Source organism: Lepidothrix coronata, unplaced genomic scaffold, assembly GCF_001604755.1.
Source record: "Lepidothrix coronata isolate B3197 unplaced genomic scaffold, Lepidothrix_coronata-1.0 Scaffold176, whole genome shotgun sequence".
NCBI classification, from domain to species: Eukaryota; Metazoa; Chordata; class Aves; order Passeriformes; family Pipridae; genus Lepidothrix; species Lepidothrix coronata.
The window spans coordinates 1,699,385-1,717,841 of record NW_016690356.1 but is presented as its reverse complement, the minus strand read 5'-3'; the positions used below and the strand labels follow the sequence as shown (position 1 = coordinate 1,717,841).

Below are 18,457 nucleotides of genomic sequence, written 5' to 3'. Positions count from 1 at the left end.
GACCCCTCTGCATTTCAAAAATGTAAATAGGTCAAACTTACTTTTTTTTTTCCTTTTTTCTCATAATTTTATCATGATAGGAAAAAAAATTATAGCTGCTGTAAAACCCACAATATTTTCAGTGGGGCTGGGGTACCCCATGTGCTGGAGATTCCACTGGGGATGTGCAGGTCCATGGGGCAGCTTGGGCGTCCCTGGGAGAAGCTCTGGGGGGGCTGATTTGCCAGCCCCAAATCATAAATCACATATCTAAAAAGTCACTCAGGGCACTGTCTAACCCAGTGTGGGGCAACTGCAAATATTTCTGATCTAAGGGATTATTTTCTTTTTGGGCAGTGGCTCACTCTGTGTGTGACATCTCATTCCTAGATCGATGTTTTATAGGCACGTGGGCCCTTGTATCTGCTCGTGGTTAGTCGATAATGCCAAAACATATGGGCTGTCGTGTACTTCTCCATGTATTCCTGTTATATAGGCTCTGAAAATAACTTGAGGGTTAAAAAATAAATAAATCTCGAGGATGGTATTGTTCGTGCTAGATAAAATCCTGTGAACAAAGCAATTGGCATCATTTCACTTGCAAATTGAGCAGCGAAGCAAAATACCATTTATGAAACTGTAATTTATTCTTGGAAAATCAAGCACTTACAATGTCGGCTTGTCGCAGGTTAAGTTACAGAAAAGGGAAAAAATAGATTAATGATGAACGTGACAACATTTCAGGGTAAATCATCACAGCGAAAGCCTTTGAAAAGCCTCTTTGCTCCCTGCACAAACGGGATTTTTATTTTTTTTTCACCCAAGAACATTAAACCAGTGATTGCTTCAGGGCTCAGTGGTGCTGAGCAGGCAGTGGCAAGGTCTGGGGAGGTCCTGGCAACCCCTTTGCCCACGCTGGGGAGCCCTCAGTGCCTTTGGAAGCCAAAGAGCAAAGTCTGGCTCGTTATTTTTTTCCTGCCTGCAATTAGTCTGTCCCTTAACAACCCTCTTTCCTTCAGATGTGCTTAGTATATTCACAGAGTCACAGACTGGTTTGGGTGGGAAGGGACATTAATGATAATCCAGTTCCACCCCTATCCCAGGTTGCTCCAACCCCCCGTTCAACCTGACCTTGGACATTTCCAGGGATGGAATATTCTTATCCTTTGGTTCTGTACAATTAAAATGGGACAACAAGCAACTCTCCAGTGGGGACATCACCAGTGCCACCACTGGAGCACCAAACCCCATCATCAGCTCCAGGATCCACAGGAGACACTCCATGACCTGGTTCCTTGAGGAAGGTCTCCCAAGTCTCCTCTCTGCCTTGGGTTTTATTCCCCATCCCTCTTAGCCCTTTCTCTTCTGACCAGGAGACCACTCCCCACCGCATGTCTGCCCTTGAGAGCTGGCAGACATCATGGGGTCCTTGCAATGTGGACGGGAAGAAAATTAATATAATTTGCACAAGATGAAGATAGAGCTCATCAAAGTAAGTGAACAGGGGATAAGGAGGTCTGGCCTTGTCTCCTGGCATGAGGGAATTTCTGGACCAGTTGGAGCTGTGAATCCAGCTGGCCTCCAGCTTGGAGTCACATTCTGGATGTGCATCTTATATCTTTATTAAGGGAGGTATCAGCAAATAATCCTAATCCCCATGATTTCTACACCAGCGTCTTTTAAGGTCTCACTCCAAGCTCTGCCTTGGGAATAGGTCTTGGCAGGGAGGGAGGGAACCCCTGATCTTTAAGCAAAGTTCAGATAAAGAAATTAATTAAATGGCCTAAAACACACATTGATGGTGGTGACCATGACATGACCAGTACCCCAACCCCCCATAGGGCTGTCTTGAGAAGCATTTGGGGCTCATGGGATAAATCCCTAAATGCGTGTTTCAAGATTTAATTCTGCCGTTTAGGCTTTGGGTAGTCAGATAAGGTCGAGTGCAGTGGGTCAGAGTAAGCACAGGAGTGTTCTTGTCACGCTGTTAAACCACAATCACCACAACACCGAGATATTTGGGGCAGGAACGGGTGTTTCCGTGACTCTGGCCGAGGCATCGCTCGTCCCCGCGCGGCGCTCGCCGAAGGTGACGGTACAACGGAGTTCACGACCCAGGGAGCGATTGCCGGCTGTAATAGTGTGTCATGTATTAAGGGAGCATGTTTGAAACCACGTTATATTATTAAAATTCATGGCAGTGATTTATAGGGGTTTTTAAAAACAGCAGCTTGCCAATATAAATTGGCTTAGGAAAGTCAACTGTAATCCACCCAGGTCCAAATAATGACATTTCCTCCAATACATCCAAAAAGCTGAAAAGCAGAAAATAATATCCAGGCTCCAGAGATAAGGCGAGCACCCAAGGGAAAGAGGACTCTGAAATATTCATGCAGCCGTAGATTGGATGGTGGAAATGGCCATTCCCAACGGCTGCGTTTAGGGACTGATGAATTTAGTTACTGTACCTTTATATTTATCGCTCAATAAACAAGACAAGCTCTGTTACGACGCTGAGCAAGACTAATTTAGCTATTTTAGCACTAAGGAAATGGTTTTCTGGGCAAGGCGAGGGGTTGATAATTTTGTATGAAATTAGGAGACTTTTAATTTAGTGCTGGTGGGCTCTGAGGGTGCTGGGAATAACAGGGCTGGAGACCAGATCTGAGGATAAAATCCCCCCCCAGAGCGGTGTGTTGGGGTGCTCACCCTGGGTTTTGGGAGACCCCACACTGAGAACGAGCGGATCCTTTTGGAGCCACCTGCACCTGCTGATGAAGATGTTCCAGCTCTTGATTTTTAAGATGGTTTTTGGAGGCTGAGGATGTCGCTATAAAGGTTTTACAGCTGCCCTGCTGGAATCAAGCGTGGCTCTGTAAAAGTGTCAGCAAATGAAGCGGTGATGCCCGAGTGGTATTAACGCCAAAATGACCTTTCCATAGTTAGGGCTTTATGGGATATTATAAATTCTCCCTGTGTTGGCAGGGTTATAACTGGGACATTAGCAGTAACATCTTCTCCAGCAATATCCGAGGCAGGAATGCAGCGTTCGGAGCTGAAAATGCCCAACTCAATTTTTTTATAATATTTCTGGAGCTGAAGAGTTGATTTGAGATGTTCCTATTTGAATGCGCACGGTCAAAAGGAGATTTCTCCTCCTAAAGATAAGTTTTGAGCACTCAGGGTTTTTTTGAGGCTCCTAATATTTCCAACAGCCAAAAATCAAAGCAATTTAAACCTATCGCTTGGGGTTTTTTTATTTCTTTAGTTTCTAAGACTTCAGATTAATATTGTCAAACCTTTCTTTTATTGCCATGAAGTCAGGGAAAGTCCTTTTTAATGAAAGCCACAAGCTCTATGCAATACCTTGACTCCACAATGCTATCTGAAGCACCAGATTCCACTGAACTTACATGGAAATCCCCAGAGTGAGCCCACTCTGATCTTTTTTTCACCTCTTGCGTTGCCACTGGGAAATAAAATCAGTTTATATGCTGGTATTTATTATGAAGTATATATTTGGACAATCCATGCTGCAATTTAGTAGTTCCAAGAGCTTCAGGGAGTTGTTTGAAGGGACTTTTCACTCACCTGCTTATTGAAACCCTCTTTACAAAGTGCTGGGCTCAGTCTCACTGATTTATTCCCTGTGGCCTTCACTGTGACTGTTCTTTGGCTTTGGGGGCAGCTCCAGGAGGAGGGGATGCGGCTCTTCCTCCGTGCAGTGCTGCAGCACATGGGACAGTTGCAGGAGGGTGGCCCATGGTTCACAGCCCCTGTTTTGGGGCAAGGACACACCTTGGAATCCCAGAATGGTTTGGGTTGGAAGAGACCTTAATGATCATCCAGTTCCAACCCCTGCCATTGCCAGGGACACCTTCCACTATCCCAGGTTGCTCGAAGCCCCATCCAACCCAGCCTTGGACACTTCCAGGGATGGAGCAGCCACAGCTTCTCTGGGCAACCTGTGCCAGGGCCTCCCCACCCTCACAGGTGCTGCCCCGTCAGCACCTGAAGCAGCGGGAAAAGCAGACACAGGGATAACTGAGCAGGAGCCAGGATTAACTGGAATCTGATTTGCATTTCCAAGCACAGGTGTCATACTGTGACCCTGGAGGTTTCATCTCACCCACTCCCCAAAGAGCCTCCCTTCTCCAGCAGGTTTCTGCTGATGGCTTGGCTGGAGTTTTTTGAGCAAAACATCAAAATAAAACCCACCCAGTCCTGAAATGCTGCATTTTGGAAGCTGCTCTTTGAGAGGACACAAAGTCACCAGCCGTCCCCGTGAAGTGGTGATGCCTCGAGCTGCCCTGCACAACCCCCACACCACAGCCCCACACGTGAAAAGAAAAGCCCCACTCAGACTCATTTACTCTAGCTTTATTTTCCTTGTACAAGTAGCCACAGGCTAAAATCTAAACAGAGCAAACTACAAAAAACCTGGGTTTTATTTTATTTTTTTTTTTTAATACAGAGCTAACAATCGTGGGATCAGTGGGATTTCAATATCAAGACAGTTCAAAGTAAGAAAGGTAGAAAATAAACAGTAGAAAAGTGCTTTGCAATTTGGATTTTTAGTATTACTCCTAACAGATGATTCCCAAAAAGGACTGGGACAAAGGTTTAGCATCAGTTTTATTATGACTTTCTTACAAATGTAAAGATACTGCAAGTTTAAATGATGGAAATACGATCAAAGTACAAATCCCTCTTCACTTTTTAAGTCAGACCCTGATCCAAAGCCCCATGAAATTAGGCTTGTCCCTGACTTGCTGGGCTTCACACTGGCCCTGGCCCTTCTTCCCACATGATGCCAAAGCCCAGGCTCTGCCCGTGGAGTAAACCTGGAGCTGTTTCCCTGATTCCCAGCGGGCTTCAGTGCCATGGCCCTGTGCCAGCAGCGCTTTTGGCTGGGGGTGCTGGTTCTTCCCTCATCCCCATCTCCAGCCCAGGCACCTTCCCTTTCATAGAATCACAGAATCAGCTGGGTCAGAAAAGACCTCTGAGATCATCAAGTCCAACCTCTGACCCAACCCCACCTTGTCACCCAGCCCATGGCACTGATGCCTCATCCAGTCTGTCCTTAAACACCTCCAGGGACAGTGACTCCATTGCCTCCCTGGGCAGCCCATTCCAATGCCCAATCACCCTTTCTGTGAAGAAATTCTTCCTAATGTCCAACCTAAACCTCCCTTGGCACATCTCAAGGCTGTGTCCTCTTGTCCTACTGCTGGTTGCCTGGGAGAAGAGACCAACCCCTACCTGGCTCCCCCCTGCTGTCAGGGAGTTGTAGAGTGATGAAGTCTCTCCTGAGCCTCCTCCTCTCCAGGCTGAGCCCCCCCAGCTCCCTCAGCTGCTCCTCACAGCACCTGTGCTCCAGTCCCTTCACCAGCTCTGTTGCCCTTCTTTGGACCTGCTCCAGCCCCTCCATGTCCTTCCTGAACTGAGGGGCCCACAACTGGACACAGCACTCCAGGAGTGGCCTCACCAGCACTGAGTCCAGGGGCAGAATCACCTCCCTGGTCCTGCTGCCACACTGTTCCTGATCCAGGCCAGGATCCATTGGCCTTCTTGGCCACCTGGGCACACTGCTGGCTCATGTCCAGCTGCCATCAGTACCCCCAGGTCCCTTCCTGCCTGGCTGCTCTCCAGCCCCTCTGTCCCAGCCTGGAGCTGCAGGGGGTTGTTGTGGCCCAAGGGCAGGACCCGACACTTGACCTTGCTGAACCTCACACCGTTGGAATCAGCCCATGGATTCAGCCTGTCCAGGTCCCTCTGCAGAGCCCTCCTGCCTTCCAGCAGATCGACACTTCCCCCCCATCTTGGTGTCATCTGCAAATTTGCTAATGGTGGACTCAATCCCCTCATCCAGATCATCAGTAAAGACATTAAACAGGACTGGGCCTGACATTGATCCCTGGGGGACACTGCTAGTGACTGGACACCAACTGGGAACTGGCCATCAACTTTTCTTTCCCTTTTTTTAATTTGGTGGGGAGGGAAATAAATGAGCCGGCATCAAGTTGCTAGATGGGATCTGTAACCTGCCCGCTCCGGCGCGCACGGGGAGGGATAGATTTCCACACACTGTTTGCACAGATGAAGTGAGTAAGTAGTTCCCCCCCGTTTGTTTTCATAAGCTTTTAATTTCCTTTTTTTTAACTGATCTTCTCAGACTTAAGTGCTGTCACTCAGCTTCCCTTCACCATCCAGAAGCAACAATGCTTTGTAGCTTCTCTCCTCTTTTATTGCCAGCTTAAAATCTACAGTCCCTTGTTATAATCTGGGCTGGAAGATTTAAAACTCCCAAACTGGACCAGCACTTAAAGCACCTTTACAAAACAAGAAAGAAGAAAGATAATGGTAGACAAATAAATACCCGAATCCAACAGTGTGAAAATACCCTGTCACAGCATAAAACTATTCCCTGTTCAACTAAAGACAATGTGGATACTATCCCTGAGGTAGCAGCCATCTCTGGTCAACTTGAGAGCTCCAAGAATAGGTTGTGCCCATTATGGGTTACCAAAAATTAAAAAAAAAAAAAAAAATCAGCTTTTGGATATTTATTCCTTCCCATAATTTCATCTCACCACAGTCAGAAAATAAGAGGGGTTTTGGGATCAGCTGAGAGGGTTGAATTAGTGGAACTATTTGCTTGGAAAAATAATAAAGGATGAGATTCCTACCCCAAACATGGGTGGTTGCCAGCAGTTTGCACTGGATCCAACACTTGCCCATTACCCAGCGGTTTTATCTCTGGGCAGCAGTTTGGATGAATCAAGGACAGGCTGTCCCCCAGGCTGAAACCAAACACAAGCTCTTTTTTGTTCTTTTTTTCCTTCTCATTTCACAGATTCAAGGCCAGACATACTCTAAGTGACACTTTCCCAAGTTTTTGGTTGTCACAGCTTTGTGTCCAGCCTGGCTCAGGCACTGATGTACAGCAAGGGGGGCTGTTATGTGTCACTTCTCCAGCTGAGAGGCACAAAGCCAGAACGTGGCATTTTGAGTGGTCTTTTTGCCCAGTTTTGTGCACTTGGATAAGTCAGGGAAGACCATGCCCTCCTGATGGATCACCAGACCAGCCCCAGCCCTTCGTGGGCTGAGTTGCCGCAACCATCTAACATTACGTCCCAACGGTACGGATTGAAAAGAGTGGAAAAGAAACCCCAAAAAAGAGGAAAAGCTAGACTTCTAAAAAATAGTCTTTAAAGATTTACATCCATCTTCAGCTGTCTCAAACCAACACAGAATCTGCATTGGTTTAAGCCACCACATTTCTGCATAATTAAAAAAAAAAAAAAAAACAAAAGAAAAAGCTCTACTCTTGACATACTATCGTATTCCAACTAGTCAAATGGCACAGCATTTCCCTTTAATAAAAGGAAGTAGTGACAAATACTTGTTACTATTACAATATCACAATAATATGATATTAAATTAATAGCATGTTCACAGCTTCAGGAAGTCTGAGCTGAACGCTACTCTAGGTTTTGTGTTCACTTTGGCAACGGTACTTATTCAATGTGAACGGTGACGTTACACACACCAAAAAAAACAATAACAAGAAAAGCTGGGCTGGGGTGGGAGTGGGATGGCAGGAGAGGATCGAGTTGTCTTTGATATGAGGTTATAACTTGAACTGTTTGGTGTCTCCTTCTCCCTCCTGCCCTTTCCATCCTCCAGCTCCTGCGATGGGCTGTGCTGTCGGACTCACATGGCGCTGTCCCTCCACAGTCCCTTCCCAGGCTGTCTCCAGGTCCAGCATCACAAAAGGGAACATCCCCCCATGTCCTTGGGAGCAGGGATCGGTCTGATGGCCCATCTAGCCTCTTTAGTGGGGTGGGGAGAGGCTGTCTGGGGGCTTAACGCCAAAGTTTAACCCTTCACATCTTTTTTGTCCTGCCTGATGTCAACAGGAAGAGGAATTATAATTGGAGGGGGCTAGGAACACCAAGCCTCAAAAGCTCCTTGCTCTCGAGGTTGGTGCCATTCAATCTGCTAGGGCCAAGGTGGATGATGTGGAAGGGCAGAGGACGGCTCCCAGCTAACCCGGCCCAGCATAGGGAAGAGGCGTTTGCTCATCCTCCTGTGTGTGGTATTATTTGCACGGCCATGGGCAGCATCCCACTGCCAGCTGGGCAAATGATGGGGATGTTTCTCACACAAGGGACTCTCCCACTGGTACCATTTAAAAAAATACAATTAATACCTTTTTTTAAACTTAAAACTCATTTCCTTTCCTGATTCCTTTCACTGTCCTTGCAGATACGGCAACATTTGATTTACCACCACTTACACAGAGAGTTCAAACCTTCACATTCGCCTGGATTGAACCAACCCACGTGGCAGGGAACAGGCACTGCCCCTGCCCCCATCTCACCCCACGGATGATGCCGGTCACACACCGACTCACGAGGCTGCACCACGCCAGGACAACCCAAACCCCACAGTGGCAGTTTGGTGGTTGATCCCTGGAGGGGACAAACCCTCTCTTTGGTGTCAGGAGCTCCTCTGCCCACCCTGGGCATCGGGAAGGGGCAGCTGCCGGCAGCCCCCAGCATCCTCCTCGCCTTGTCCTTCCCAGGGAACTGAGCCCTTTTTGGCTCCACTCATCCTTTGGATGTTCTCCTGTGGCTGGAAATGCGCTGGAAGAGCTGGGAGCAGCTCAGTAGCCTCTCAGGGGGTTCTGGAAGTACTGTCTCAGGGTTTGTTTGCCCGTGGGCGCTCCTACGGCAGGGTGGGCTTTGGAACTAGACGTTGACATCCAGGTTGCCACCCCCCAGGGGTGTGTTATGGTGCTTATGCTGGCATGTGCCATAAATCATCCTGCCAGGAATCAGCACAGTGACAGGGCAGGAAGGTGCCCTGGCTCCAGTGCTGGCAGCTGAGCACCCCATCTCTATACACCCAAGATGGACTGAGGCAGCCACCAGCAGCACCAAAATCAGCCCTGGGAGAGCCAGGGAAAACCAGAAAGCACCACACTGCTTGTCTGTGACAGCCCCAACAATCTTTAAAGTAAAAAAACCGCGACAGGAATCTCCAAAATCACACCGGAGCCCCTAAAAGTAAAGCTCATAACACTAGTGAAGCATCGCGCTTCGTGAGGGGCAGGGTGGGAGAGGCAGGAACTGGGGGAGAGGAGAGGACACACACACACACAGACACACACTCTCACACTCACACTCACTCTCACACTCTCACACACGAGCTTCTCTCATGCTTGAGGTAGAACATTGCTTTCAAAGGTTTGGAAGTGCTTTACACGGGAACGACGACGACGAAGCCGCCGGGGCGGCAGGTACAGAGCGTGACTGCTGAGGTAGGACCATGCTTGTACTGACCAAGTGCTATGCTACTTGCTTTTTGAACACGAAGGAAGACGCAGGCATTTCTGCTTCCCAGAAGACATTCATTCCGGTTGAGGTAGGTTCTGAGTTCACTCGGGTTGTCTGTCCAAGTCTTTCAGTAGCCCTCAGGCATCCTTTGACACACACACTCTTTTTTTTTTATTTTTCTGCCTTTTTTTTTTCATATTATTTAGAGTCAATCAGCAAAAAAAGTATCCTGAGAAATAGCAAAAGTGTACAAAGTCATCAAATCCACGGAGAGACAGCCTTCCTGGGCCTCGATTTTTGGAGTCAAGTTAGAAGGATTTCTCCAAATCCAGTCTTCTGGAAATAAAAAATAGATCCAAAAAGTAGTCCTAAAGCTGCTGATCAGGAAAAAGTCTGGGATGCCAGGAGATGCTCCACCATTTTCCCAGTCTGTCAGAGACGGGAGAGTTTGTCAAACTCTGCCAAGGAGTCTGTTACTTAGCAGCTGAGGGGAAAATTCATCGTGACCAGTCTCCGCGAAGCCGCCATCGGAAGAAACACCAAGAGGCTCGAAGGAGAGGTCAGAAAGATAAAACTTCACAGAGTTTCCAAAAGGCTGTATACATATATATATATTTATATATATATATAAAAATAAAGCAAAACAAAAAAATAACAATCAGACCGTAGAAATCTTCAATTGACCTGAGATTGACAACTCGTAAAGACATCACCAGCCGTGGGTTTGGTTTCTGGTAACTCCCACAAGAGGCTTCGAGTCTTGGCAGTTTTATCCTTCATTGGCGGGACCGTGGTCGGGAGCTGGAGCAGGGGGGCTGCTGCCACGGGAGGGTTTTGGGAGGGGGTCTGGCTGCTCCTCAATGATACTGAACTCGTCCAGAGGGAGTGTGGAGATCTGGGTGTCGTCGTGGGGGGCCGGCGGGCTGTGAGCCGACTGAGGAGAGAGAAGGGGACAGTGCAGTGACAACATCTGATGCGCTCAGCCATGCAGCCAGGTGAGCTCCCATCCCGCTGGACTTACCGTCATTCCCTTATCCTGCTGCTCCTGGGATGGGGATGCTGGGAATAACCTCTCCAGCTCGTTCATATCCAGCTGCTTTCCGTTCAAGTCCCGGTCGTCCCTGTCCCTGCGAGCAGCCCCGTTCAGGACAAGGCTTGCGGCGCTCCGCTGGCTCCTGGGGATCTGTGGGGTTGAGAGCTGCTCCTGCACGTTTTTGCACATCAGCAGCCTGAAAAATAGAGAGATGGAGCCTGAGGGTGAGAAAGATGGTTCCTCCCCCATTCCCTCCCCCAAGCCTGAGTCTGCCTTATCCTTATGCTACATTCCTTCATCCTTCAATCCATCCTATAAAGTCCAGCATTGCACTGAGGGTGGGACACCCACATGGCATTAGGGACCATCACCCCTTGTGAGCAGTGACATGAGCATCCCTACCTTCCTCGGTACCCGAACATGAGGAAGAGGATGCAGAATATGATGCAGGTGACGCCGATGTGGATCCCGATGATGATGCCGGTCGTGGAGGTTTTATTGTTCTGCTCGTCCTTCATGCAGTCACAGGGGGGATTCAATACTGCCAGAAAAAAGGGGGATTGGGGAGTCAGTGGTGCTTCTCTCCTATTGTTCCTCCAGCTTTTGGGGAGCCCAGAGCCAAAGCTGGAGCCTGGGCTGTGTGCATGGGAAGAGGAGATAAAGACACAGAGCTGGCAGGGGAGTCACTGCCTGCTGAAGGAGCTTCCCTGCTCCTGGCACTCCAAGAAGGCACTCAGAGCAAGCACAGGACTGGAATTCCATAGTGAGCCAGCCCCATTACCTGGTTGCTGTCATTAGACACAATTAATGAACAGAAAAGACTCTGATGTTAATTTTTGCCATCCCCTGTGCCCAAGGTGGGAGATGAGAGGTGGTGACCATGCCAGAGCAGGCTGAGACCTGATGGAAAGCACTGAGCAGGCAGATGCCAGTGAGATTAGTATTTACTCCAATACAGACAGAGGAGTTATAACTATCTCTTGAAGATATTCCCACTGGAAGGCTTAAAAGGCTTCCAAGAGCAGCAGGATGTTTTTTACACATAGATGAATATGAAAGGTGTGATCAGTTAAGAGATTCCCTCTAGAGGTTTCCCCTCTGCTGCCACATAAAGCAGCACTTGTGCTCTGCAGCCGTTCCCCATTCCAAAGCCACGTGCCCTCCCTTTTGACTAGTGAAGGTCAAAACATCCAGGAGAGCTCCAGGAGAGTGGAGATGCTCAGTGCATCACATCTCACCTGAGGATGGCAGCTCTTAGCCTATACATGGGGGCTCATTCATGTTCATGGCTTTGCCTCTAGCTCAAGCTTATGGGACAAAACTGGCAATTACAGGAACATTGGGTTAGTTTTATCCCCAAAAGTCATCAGGTTGGACTGGCCAATGGGGATGGTACAAGCCACATGGCCAGGAAGCCACCCCAGGGCCAGCACCAGGTGGTCCCAGCCCTGCAGGGTTTTGCTTCAGCACTACTTGTGATGCTGAAAATAAACGAGTGGCTAAAGATGAGAGCCACAGGGGTCTGGGGGATGTGTCTGGCCTCACCACCTTCCTGCAGAGCAGTTTCCCAAACCACCACCAAGACCCACATCCTGCCTCACCTGTCCTCTCCATGGTTTCCCTCAGGGACACGAAGCGGACAGTGGAGTCTCCATCCCCGTGCTGGTTGTAGGCGAGGAGCTTGACCTCGTACACCACCGACGCGTCTGCCGGGGGAGACACAAGGACAGTCCAGGTGTCACCACGAGTGAGGCTTGTTTGGGAAACGAACATCTTACCAAATACACACAAGATGCTGCAAAGAACTACCTTGTCCCATGTTCATGGGAAAGCATTCCAAAACCTGGGGGAGAGCTCCTGCATTTCTCATTTAGTGGTTGGGCAACACATGCCAGCTCTCTCCTGCTATTCAGGACAGACCCTCCCGGGGCAGGGAGGGAACACGGAGCAGAGTGTCACCATACTCACCCAGGTGGGTAATGTTGTAGGCTGTGACGTTGCTGCCCAGTAGCACTGGGCCTGTGTACTGGGCCAGGTGGACCTTGCGGTAGTACAGCTTGAAGCCTTCGTGCTGGCCCAGTTTGATGGAGGGCTCCCACGTCGCCTGCACGGCAGTGCTGTTAATGACTTTAATAAAGAGGGATGGCATGGCTGGGACTGAAACAGAGAGAGAAAGACAGTGGGTTGCATGTGCTTTTCAGTCTGCATAATGAGAAATTCCCCAGCAGCCTTTCCCTGCAGTCACTGCACCGAAGAATGTGCCAGCTGAGACTGAGAAAAATCAGAGCACACCAGAATCTGGTTTAACAGCTTTGAACTTCTTCAGGGAGCTGAAGGAGTTTCCAAGGGTTTCCTCTGCTCAGACCAGCAAGCAGAAGCTACTTTTACACTTCAGTTGCAATCTGATGCTTGGCCCAGTCGGGTCAAGGCAGGAATGTAGCAACTTTGGCAAGGCGTTCTCAAATTCCACTTTTTTGCCCTCACCCTGAGGCAAGAACCTTTCACAGTGATTAATCCCCCAGGGAGGAAGGAACCAGAAGGGATGGAGCTGGAGACATCCATCTTATAAGCGTGCCAGGTACCTGCACTGGCTTGCAGCGTGCAGGGGGCTTGCTCTCCCCATCGGCTTTAGGACAGAGGTTTGTGATTCTGTGCTGGGGATTCAAGAGAGAACAGGGTCATCTTCATCAACAGCCCTAAACACCTGAGCAGCCTGAGATCCCTGCACAGCTGGGGATGGCTTGTTTTGGGAGGCAGGCACTTACCTGGCCTTAGGGGTGCATGGGGGGTTAGCTGGGAAGATGTCCCTGCTGCTGCACCTGATTCAAAGTCCACCAGGACACCTTTTGCTCTGCTCAATACCCCAAAACCCTGCCCTGGTTCTTGGGGTGTGCTGTAGAGGGGAACAGGTCATTCCTTCCCCAGGTCCCCAAAAAGCTGCCCAGCCCCACCCCATCAGCCTGGGCCGAGAGGCAAAGGTTTGCAAACCAAAGCCAATTTCCTTAGGATGGAAAGGATATATCTGGGTTTTCCAAAGCTGGTTCTGCACCAAGCCCTGCCCCGAGCCTTCTGCAGCACTAGGGCACAGACTCACGCTTCCCCCACCCTCCATTTCTCCTATACTGATCACACCAACACCAAGATGTATCTCAGCAGGGTATTTTGGACATTTCACCAATGATTTTTTTTACCCTCATTTCCGCAAAACATCCTCAGGCCAAACGCTCCCATCACCTCCTCAGCCTTTGGCACCATCCAGAAGGTCCAAAGCACCAGGTGCTGCAGGTTCTGCCCTGCCCAGGGCTCTGCTCCAGCACCAGGAGGGAAAAGGGTTTTTGTGCACCAGGCAGTGAGCCTGGCTACATTCCACAGCAGAACTATCCAGCAGAACAGCCCTGCTTCTCCAGCAGCCTCCAGGTTTTGAGGCAGAGCTATTTTTCCAATTCCACATGATTACAAGCTCAGCAGTTCCCAACTGTAAGGATTGCTGGGATTGCACTGGACTGAAGCTGCTTTCTGGCTTGATTTTCCCCAAATGGTCTCTAAGGACAAGCAAACCCAGCCCCTGGCAGAGAGTTCAGCACGACCATTAGTGAGCGATGGTGAAGAGCAGATGGAACGTGGCCGTGTCAATCTGAGACTGATGAGAGCTAAAAAGGGCATTTCCTCAATTTACTGGTAAAAGTAAAACTGCACAGCACAACCATTTGCCTTTTCCCAGGCACTGAGAGCTCAAGTTTTTCCACGAGGAGATTTAAAGGAAGGACATCTCTCCAGGTGAGCAGGAGGATCTGCACAACCCTCTCTCTTCCCAAAGTGTTGCCCCACTTCAGGCTGCAGGGGCTTTGCCTGATGCCCTCCAAATAAGCACACGGAGATAAAAAAGTCCCTGCTGACTGCTGAGCATCTCCACGTGGATTCTGGAGGAAAGACCCAGTATCCTGGGTCAGGTTAATGAGATCCCATCCTGCCTGAGAGCTGCCAATGGAAAAAAAAATGGGCTGAAGTACTTCTTCTTGCTAGGATTTATTCTGATGTCCACTTCATTGCTGGGAAGGCTGAACTTAGCAATTCCTGGGTGCAAAACACAGAGTAAATTCTATTTATACCAGAACGTACCATTCCTCCCGAGGCTGAGAATTTTTGCAATCCAATTAAATGCTCCTTTTTTCTCGTTCTCCCAATTCCCTCTAGGGCAAAATCCCCGCTCTGAGAAGTTAGACTCTTGCTTAAAGCATCATTTTCCAAACCACGGGTGAAAACACCACAGAAAGGGAAATTATCATATTATCCCATGGACAAAGAAACACTGATGTGGGCCATCCTGATTTGCGAAGAGTTGGCTTTATTTTACGGTTGCAGAGCCTTACATTTAATAAAAACCACAAGAATATCTCTCCTTCAAAGTATGAAATATATCGTATTTATTCAAACTTTGAGTATATATATATATGTATAATACTGATTATAGGTAGATGCACTCGCAGAATGCACGTGCTGTTTATAATGTGATTACACAAATAAGTGTATACAATGGAGTATATCTGTGTGTGTGTAAATATAGGTACACACACCAGCAGATAGGTGCTTCACAGAAGTATATATAAGACATAATATGGAGCTACTATAAGGGAGGCATCTCCCTCATGCTAAGGGCTGGGATACTTGTTTTCCTCTTCCGTGCTGTTTGGAATTTTCCCCAGGTCATTTCAACTTTCTTCTTGAAGGCGTCTTTAGCCGAAGATGACTAAAGGAACAGTCTTCATCCTAGAGAAATGTCAAAAAGTCCTGGAGAAAACCCTAAAAAGCATTAAAAGACAAGAACAAGGAGTGTGTGCTGCTTAATGAAGCGGAGAGCGTTTGAGGTTTAAAATACCACAGCATTTGTGAAACGGCGTAAAGGAGAACGACAGGGAGGAGGCAGGAGGACCTTCCCAGTGAGTGAGGTTTCTGGAGGACAAGGTTCACTTGGGTTGTTTCTCTACAGTGTCATCCCTTCTACTTTCCATCCAGAATTAGCACTGGCACACAGGAAGGAGCATCTAGAAAGCATTGGAGGCTTCAGCCAAGCGTGCTCTCAGCGTATTGCTACCCCTGAAAAGCTGATGGCCCCAAGCCAAAAGCAGCCCTGCTCCTCAGTATTTCTCAGGAAGATTTCATATTCCTACTCCAGACAATACCAGTTGAACACAGTCACTCAAACCAGTCTCCAGTTGGCAGCATCCCTGCTGGCCACTCCAACAAGTGCTATCTGGGCTCCACCGAGCTGCCCCTGCCTGCCAGATCCACCCATCCCTGGCTGCCAGTACAGCATGTCTTGGAAAACCCATCCCTTTCTGAGGCTGTCAGCACAGATCCAGGGGCTCCTCAAGCCCAGCAGGGTCACAGCTCTCCTGTGCACCTTGGGACGGCACAGGGTGAAACATCTTGGCTGTGAGAAGAGGCAAATCTGCAGCGAAACCTTAACCTGGTGACAAAAGCCACCAGATCCTGGCTCTCTGACTGACTCTCTCCTCTGTGAGCAGAAGGCAACAGGCACCCAAGTGAAGAAATGTGAGCAAATGAAGCCAACTGGGGCATTTAAATCTCTTTTTACCTTCCTACAAGTCAAACACAGGCTGGGGTTGAGTGATCTGAACCAAGCCAGCTTGTCCCTCCTGATTAGAGAGCTAATTGCTGAAGCTTCATTACACAGGACAAGCCCTTTTTAAAGGATAGCAAAGCAGGACAGTCATGCCTTGAAAGTTCAGAGAGCCAGGAAATTTATGATCCCATTACCAGATCCCTAACTATTTCTCTTGTGATTGAAGGTAATCATGACAAAAAGTCCTTTCTCCCTTGACCCAGACTTCTGCAGAGCCACCAAGTTCTATGGAGCATGGCTGGCTTGTAGCTCCTGTGACTGAACTCAGAGCCCCGGGTCAAGGAGTTTCAAGCTTTGCCTTAGTCCATCCTTCTGCCTTTAAATTGGAAGGAAAAACAAACTCCAAGGGTGACTGATTCCCTGCAGAGTACCAAGGAAAATAAACTTGCAGGGCAACAACCCAGCAGGGCGAGGATTTATTGGTGGTGCTGCTTAAATTCTGTAATAAATATCTGCAAGGGTTCAGAGCAGAAGGAGAACTGGATCCCCCACCTGGAAGTCAACACACTCTTTCATTTGATCCTAAATAACATCCTCACACCCAAGGCCCTCTGCACTGCAAAGCCATAATTCCTGAGCACTCATGAGAATGATGTTCTTAAGAAATTAGTCTCCATATGTGAGACAAGCCAGGATTCAGAGGGGCTGGAGAGGCAGATGAGTCTCTAGGAAAACGTTCCTAAAATGCCAGCTGACAGATCACACTGGGGCTGTGGTTTCTGTGTGCAAGAGTCCTGCATTAGAGCACCCACTTTCTTATTGGGGAAGCTAACTGGTGGCCAAGTCAGCCAAAAAGCCTTGGAGGTCACCCTAATGTCCCACTGAAACAGAAGGCTGTTATAAGGCAGGTGTTTGTAGGTCAGAACAGCTCAGCTTTAGTGTGAATTGTTCAGAGTAGAGTGAAAAATAATCAAACCTTAAAAAGTGTATCACCTATCAAGTAAGAGCTGTGAGTACCAGAACTGCTGGAAGATGCTGCTTGAGCAGGAAATCTGCATTTAGCAAGGAGTTTAGGAACAGCCCAGAGCAGCTGCAATGCAGAGACCAGGCAGGTTTGCACTCACCCCCTGCTACAACATCAGCTGTGAGAGGCGATGCTGCGCTTTAATCAGTCAACCCCCCTGCAACGATACAAGTGAGTTTTACACAGTATCCCAGAGAGTGAGGAAGAGTGGAAACAAGGAGCTTCACCACCCCAGGCTGTGTGCCAAAGCGCTGGGGGGTGGTGTCGGGGTGCCCGGCGCGGTGGTTACGCACAGTGGGTGTCAGCATCTGATGGTCCAAGCGCAAAGCGTTCCTTACCTTCCCCCAGCGTGCTCACCACCGTGACTTCTGAGGCTTTGCTGGCACCCCGGGAGGTGTAAGCCTTTATATAAAAGCTGTAGCTGGTCGAGGGCTCCAAATCAGTCACCAGCTGCTGGAAGGTGCTCTTGCTAACAGCCTCCTGGTACTCCATCTCGACGGGATCTGAAAGGCAAAGGGACAGAGAACAGAGCGGCGTCAGGCTTTGCCAGAGGTGAAGAGACTGAACAGATCTTGCAAGTGGTAATTGTGGTCACTGGGGGGACATGCACCTGCCCACACACTTTTCTGCTTACATTTCAAGTCTGGGTTGGATGGGGCTTGGATCGACCTGGTCTAGTGGAAGGTGTCCCTGCCCATGGCAGGGCATTGGAACTGGATGATCTTTAAGGTCCCTTCCAAACCATTCTATGATTCCCTGATTCAATGATTTCTGTGTGCTTTGCCAGAGACCTACATGGGCAGTATGATTTGACTACATGGCTTCACCCTCTCCATGTTTTTGGTATTTACAGAAGCACTACAGCCTCATCTCCATCCTTCAGAAACAGGGAGGTGATGGATAGCAGCACAGACTCCCTGGTTTTACCTAGTGGGTAAATCAAGGGAAGGCTGGGGACGCTCCGGGCAGCGGCTGCAGCCCCGTACCTGCAGCTTTCCGAATGTGCAGCACGTAGCCGATGATCTCCTTGGTGTTCTGCAGGGGCTTCTCCCAGGACACCTGGATGGTGGTGGCAGAGACGGTCTCGGCCCTGACGGCCTGTGGGGGGCTGGGCAGCCCGTCGGCCCAGAGCACGGTGAGGCGGGCGCTGGCCTGCGTGGAGCCCGCGCTGTTCTCCGCCAGGCACTGGTAGATGGCCTCGTCCGTCTGGTTGATCCCGTAGATGGACAGAGTGCTGTGGGGGGACACGAGAGGGACAAGCATCTCACTGACTGCTCTGCAGCACATCCCTGCAGCCACGCCATGGCCTCCACGCTGGTTCCAATGGTAGGGCACCCCAGAGCCTCTACTTCCACAGAAAGCTCCCAGGAAGCTGTGGGCTGGTTATTTTGGGGAAGGAAAAGCCCAGGAGGTGGATGTGTCATTCCCTGGAACCCATGACTGGGTAGATTTTCTCAACCTGCAGATACTGTGGTTCAAGTACAGCCAGATGT

General features: G+C 49.1%; 1 protein-coding gene and 1 long non-coding RNA gene across 2 annotated transcripts in view; one reads left to right on the top strand and one right to left on the bottom strand.

Annotated features, from left to right (window-relative positions):
- LOC108504815 overlaps positions 1-9,784 on the top strand; it is a 30,972-nt gene extending 21,188 nt beyond the window's left edge. Inside the window, exons 3-4 of the long non-coding RNA XR_001877261.1 lie at positions 8,251-9,411; positions 9,530-9,784. This is a non-coding gene — a long non-coding RNA (uncharacterized LOC108504815). The remainder of the gene's footprint in view (positions 1-8,250; positions 9,412-9,529) is intronic.
- A 291-nt stretch (positions 9,785-10,075) lies between these two features.
- Positions 10,076-18,457, bottom strand: part of IGDCC3 (immunoglobulin superfamily DCC subclass member 3) — a 98,626-nt gene continuing 90,244 nt past the window's right edge. Inside the window, exons 8-14 of the mRNA XM_017830267.1 lie at positions 17,951-18,198; positions 17,303-17,467; positions 12,325-12,513; positions 11,958-12,062; positions 10,759-10,897; positions 10,345-10,552; positions 10,076-10,257 (exon numbers count right to left, since the gene is read on the bottom strand). Of these exons, the coding sequence (XP_017685756.1) occupies positions 10,093-10,257; positions 10,345-10,552; positions 10,759-10,897; positions 11,958-12,062; positions 12,325-12,513; positions 17,303-17,467; positions 17,951-18,198 (1,219 nt within the window). The 3' untranslated portion in view covers positions 10,076-10,092. The remainder of the gene's footprint in view (positions 10,258-10,344; positions 10,553-10,758; positions 10,898-11,957; positions 12,063-12,324; positions 12,514-17,302; positions 17,468-17,950; positions 18,199-18,457) is intronic.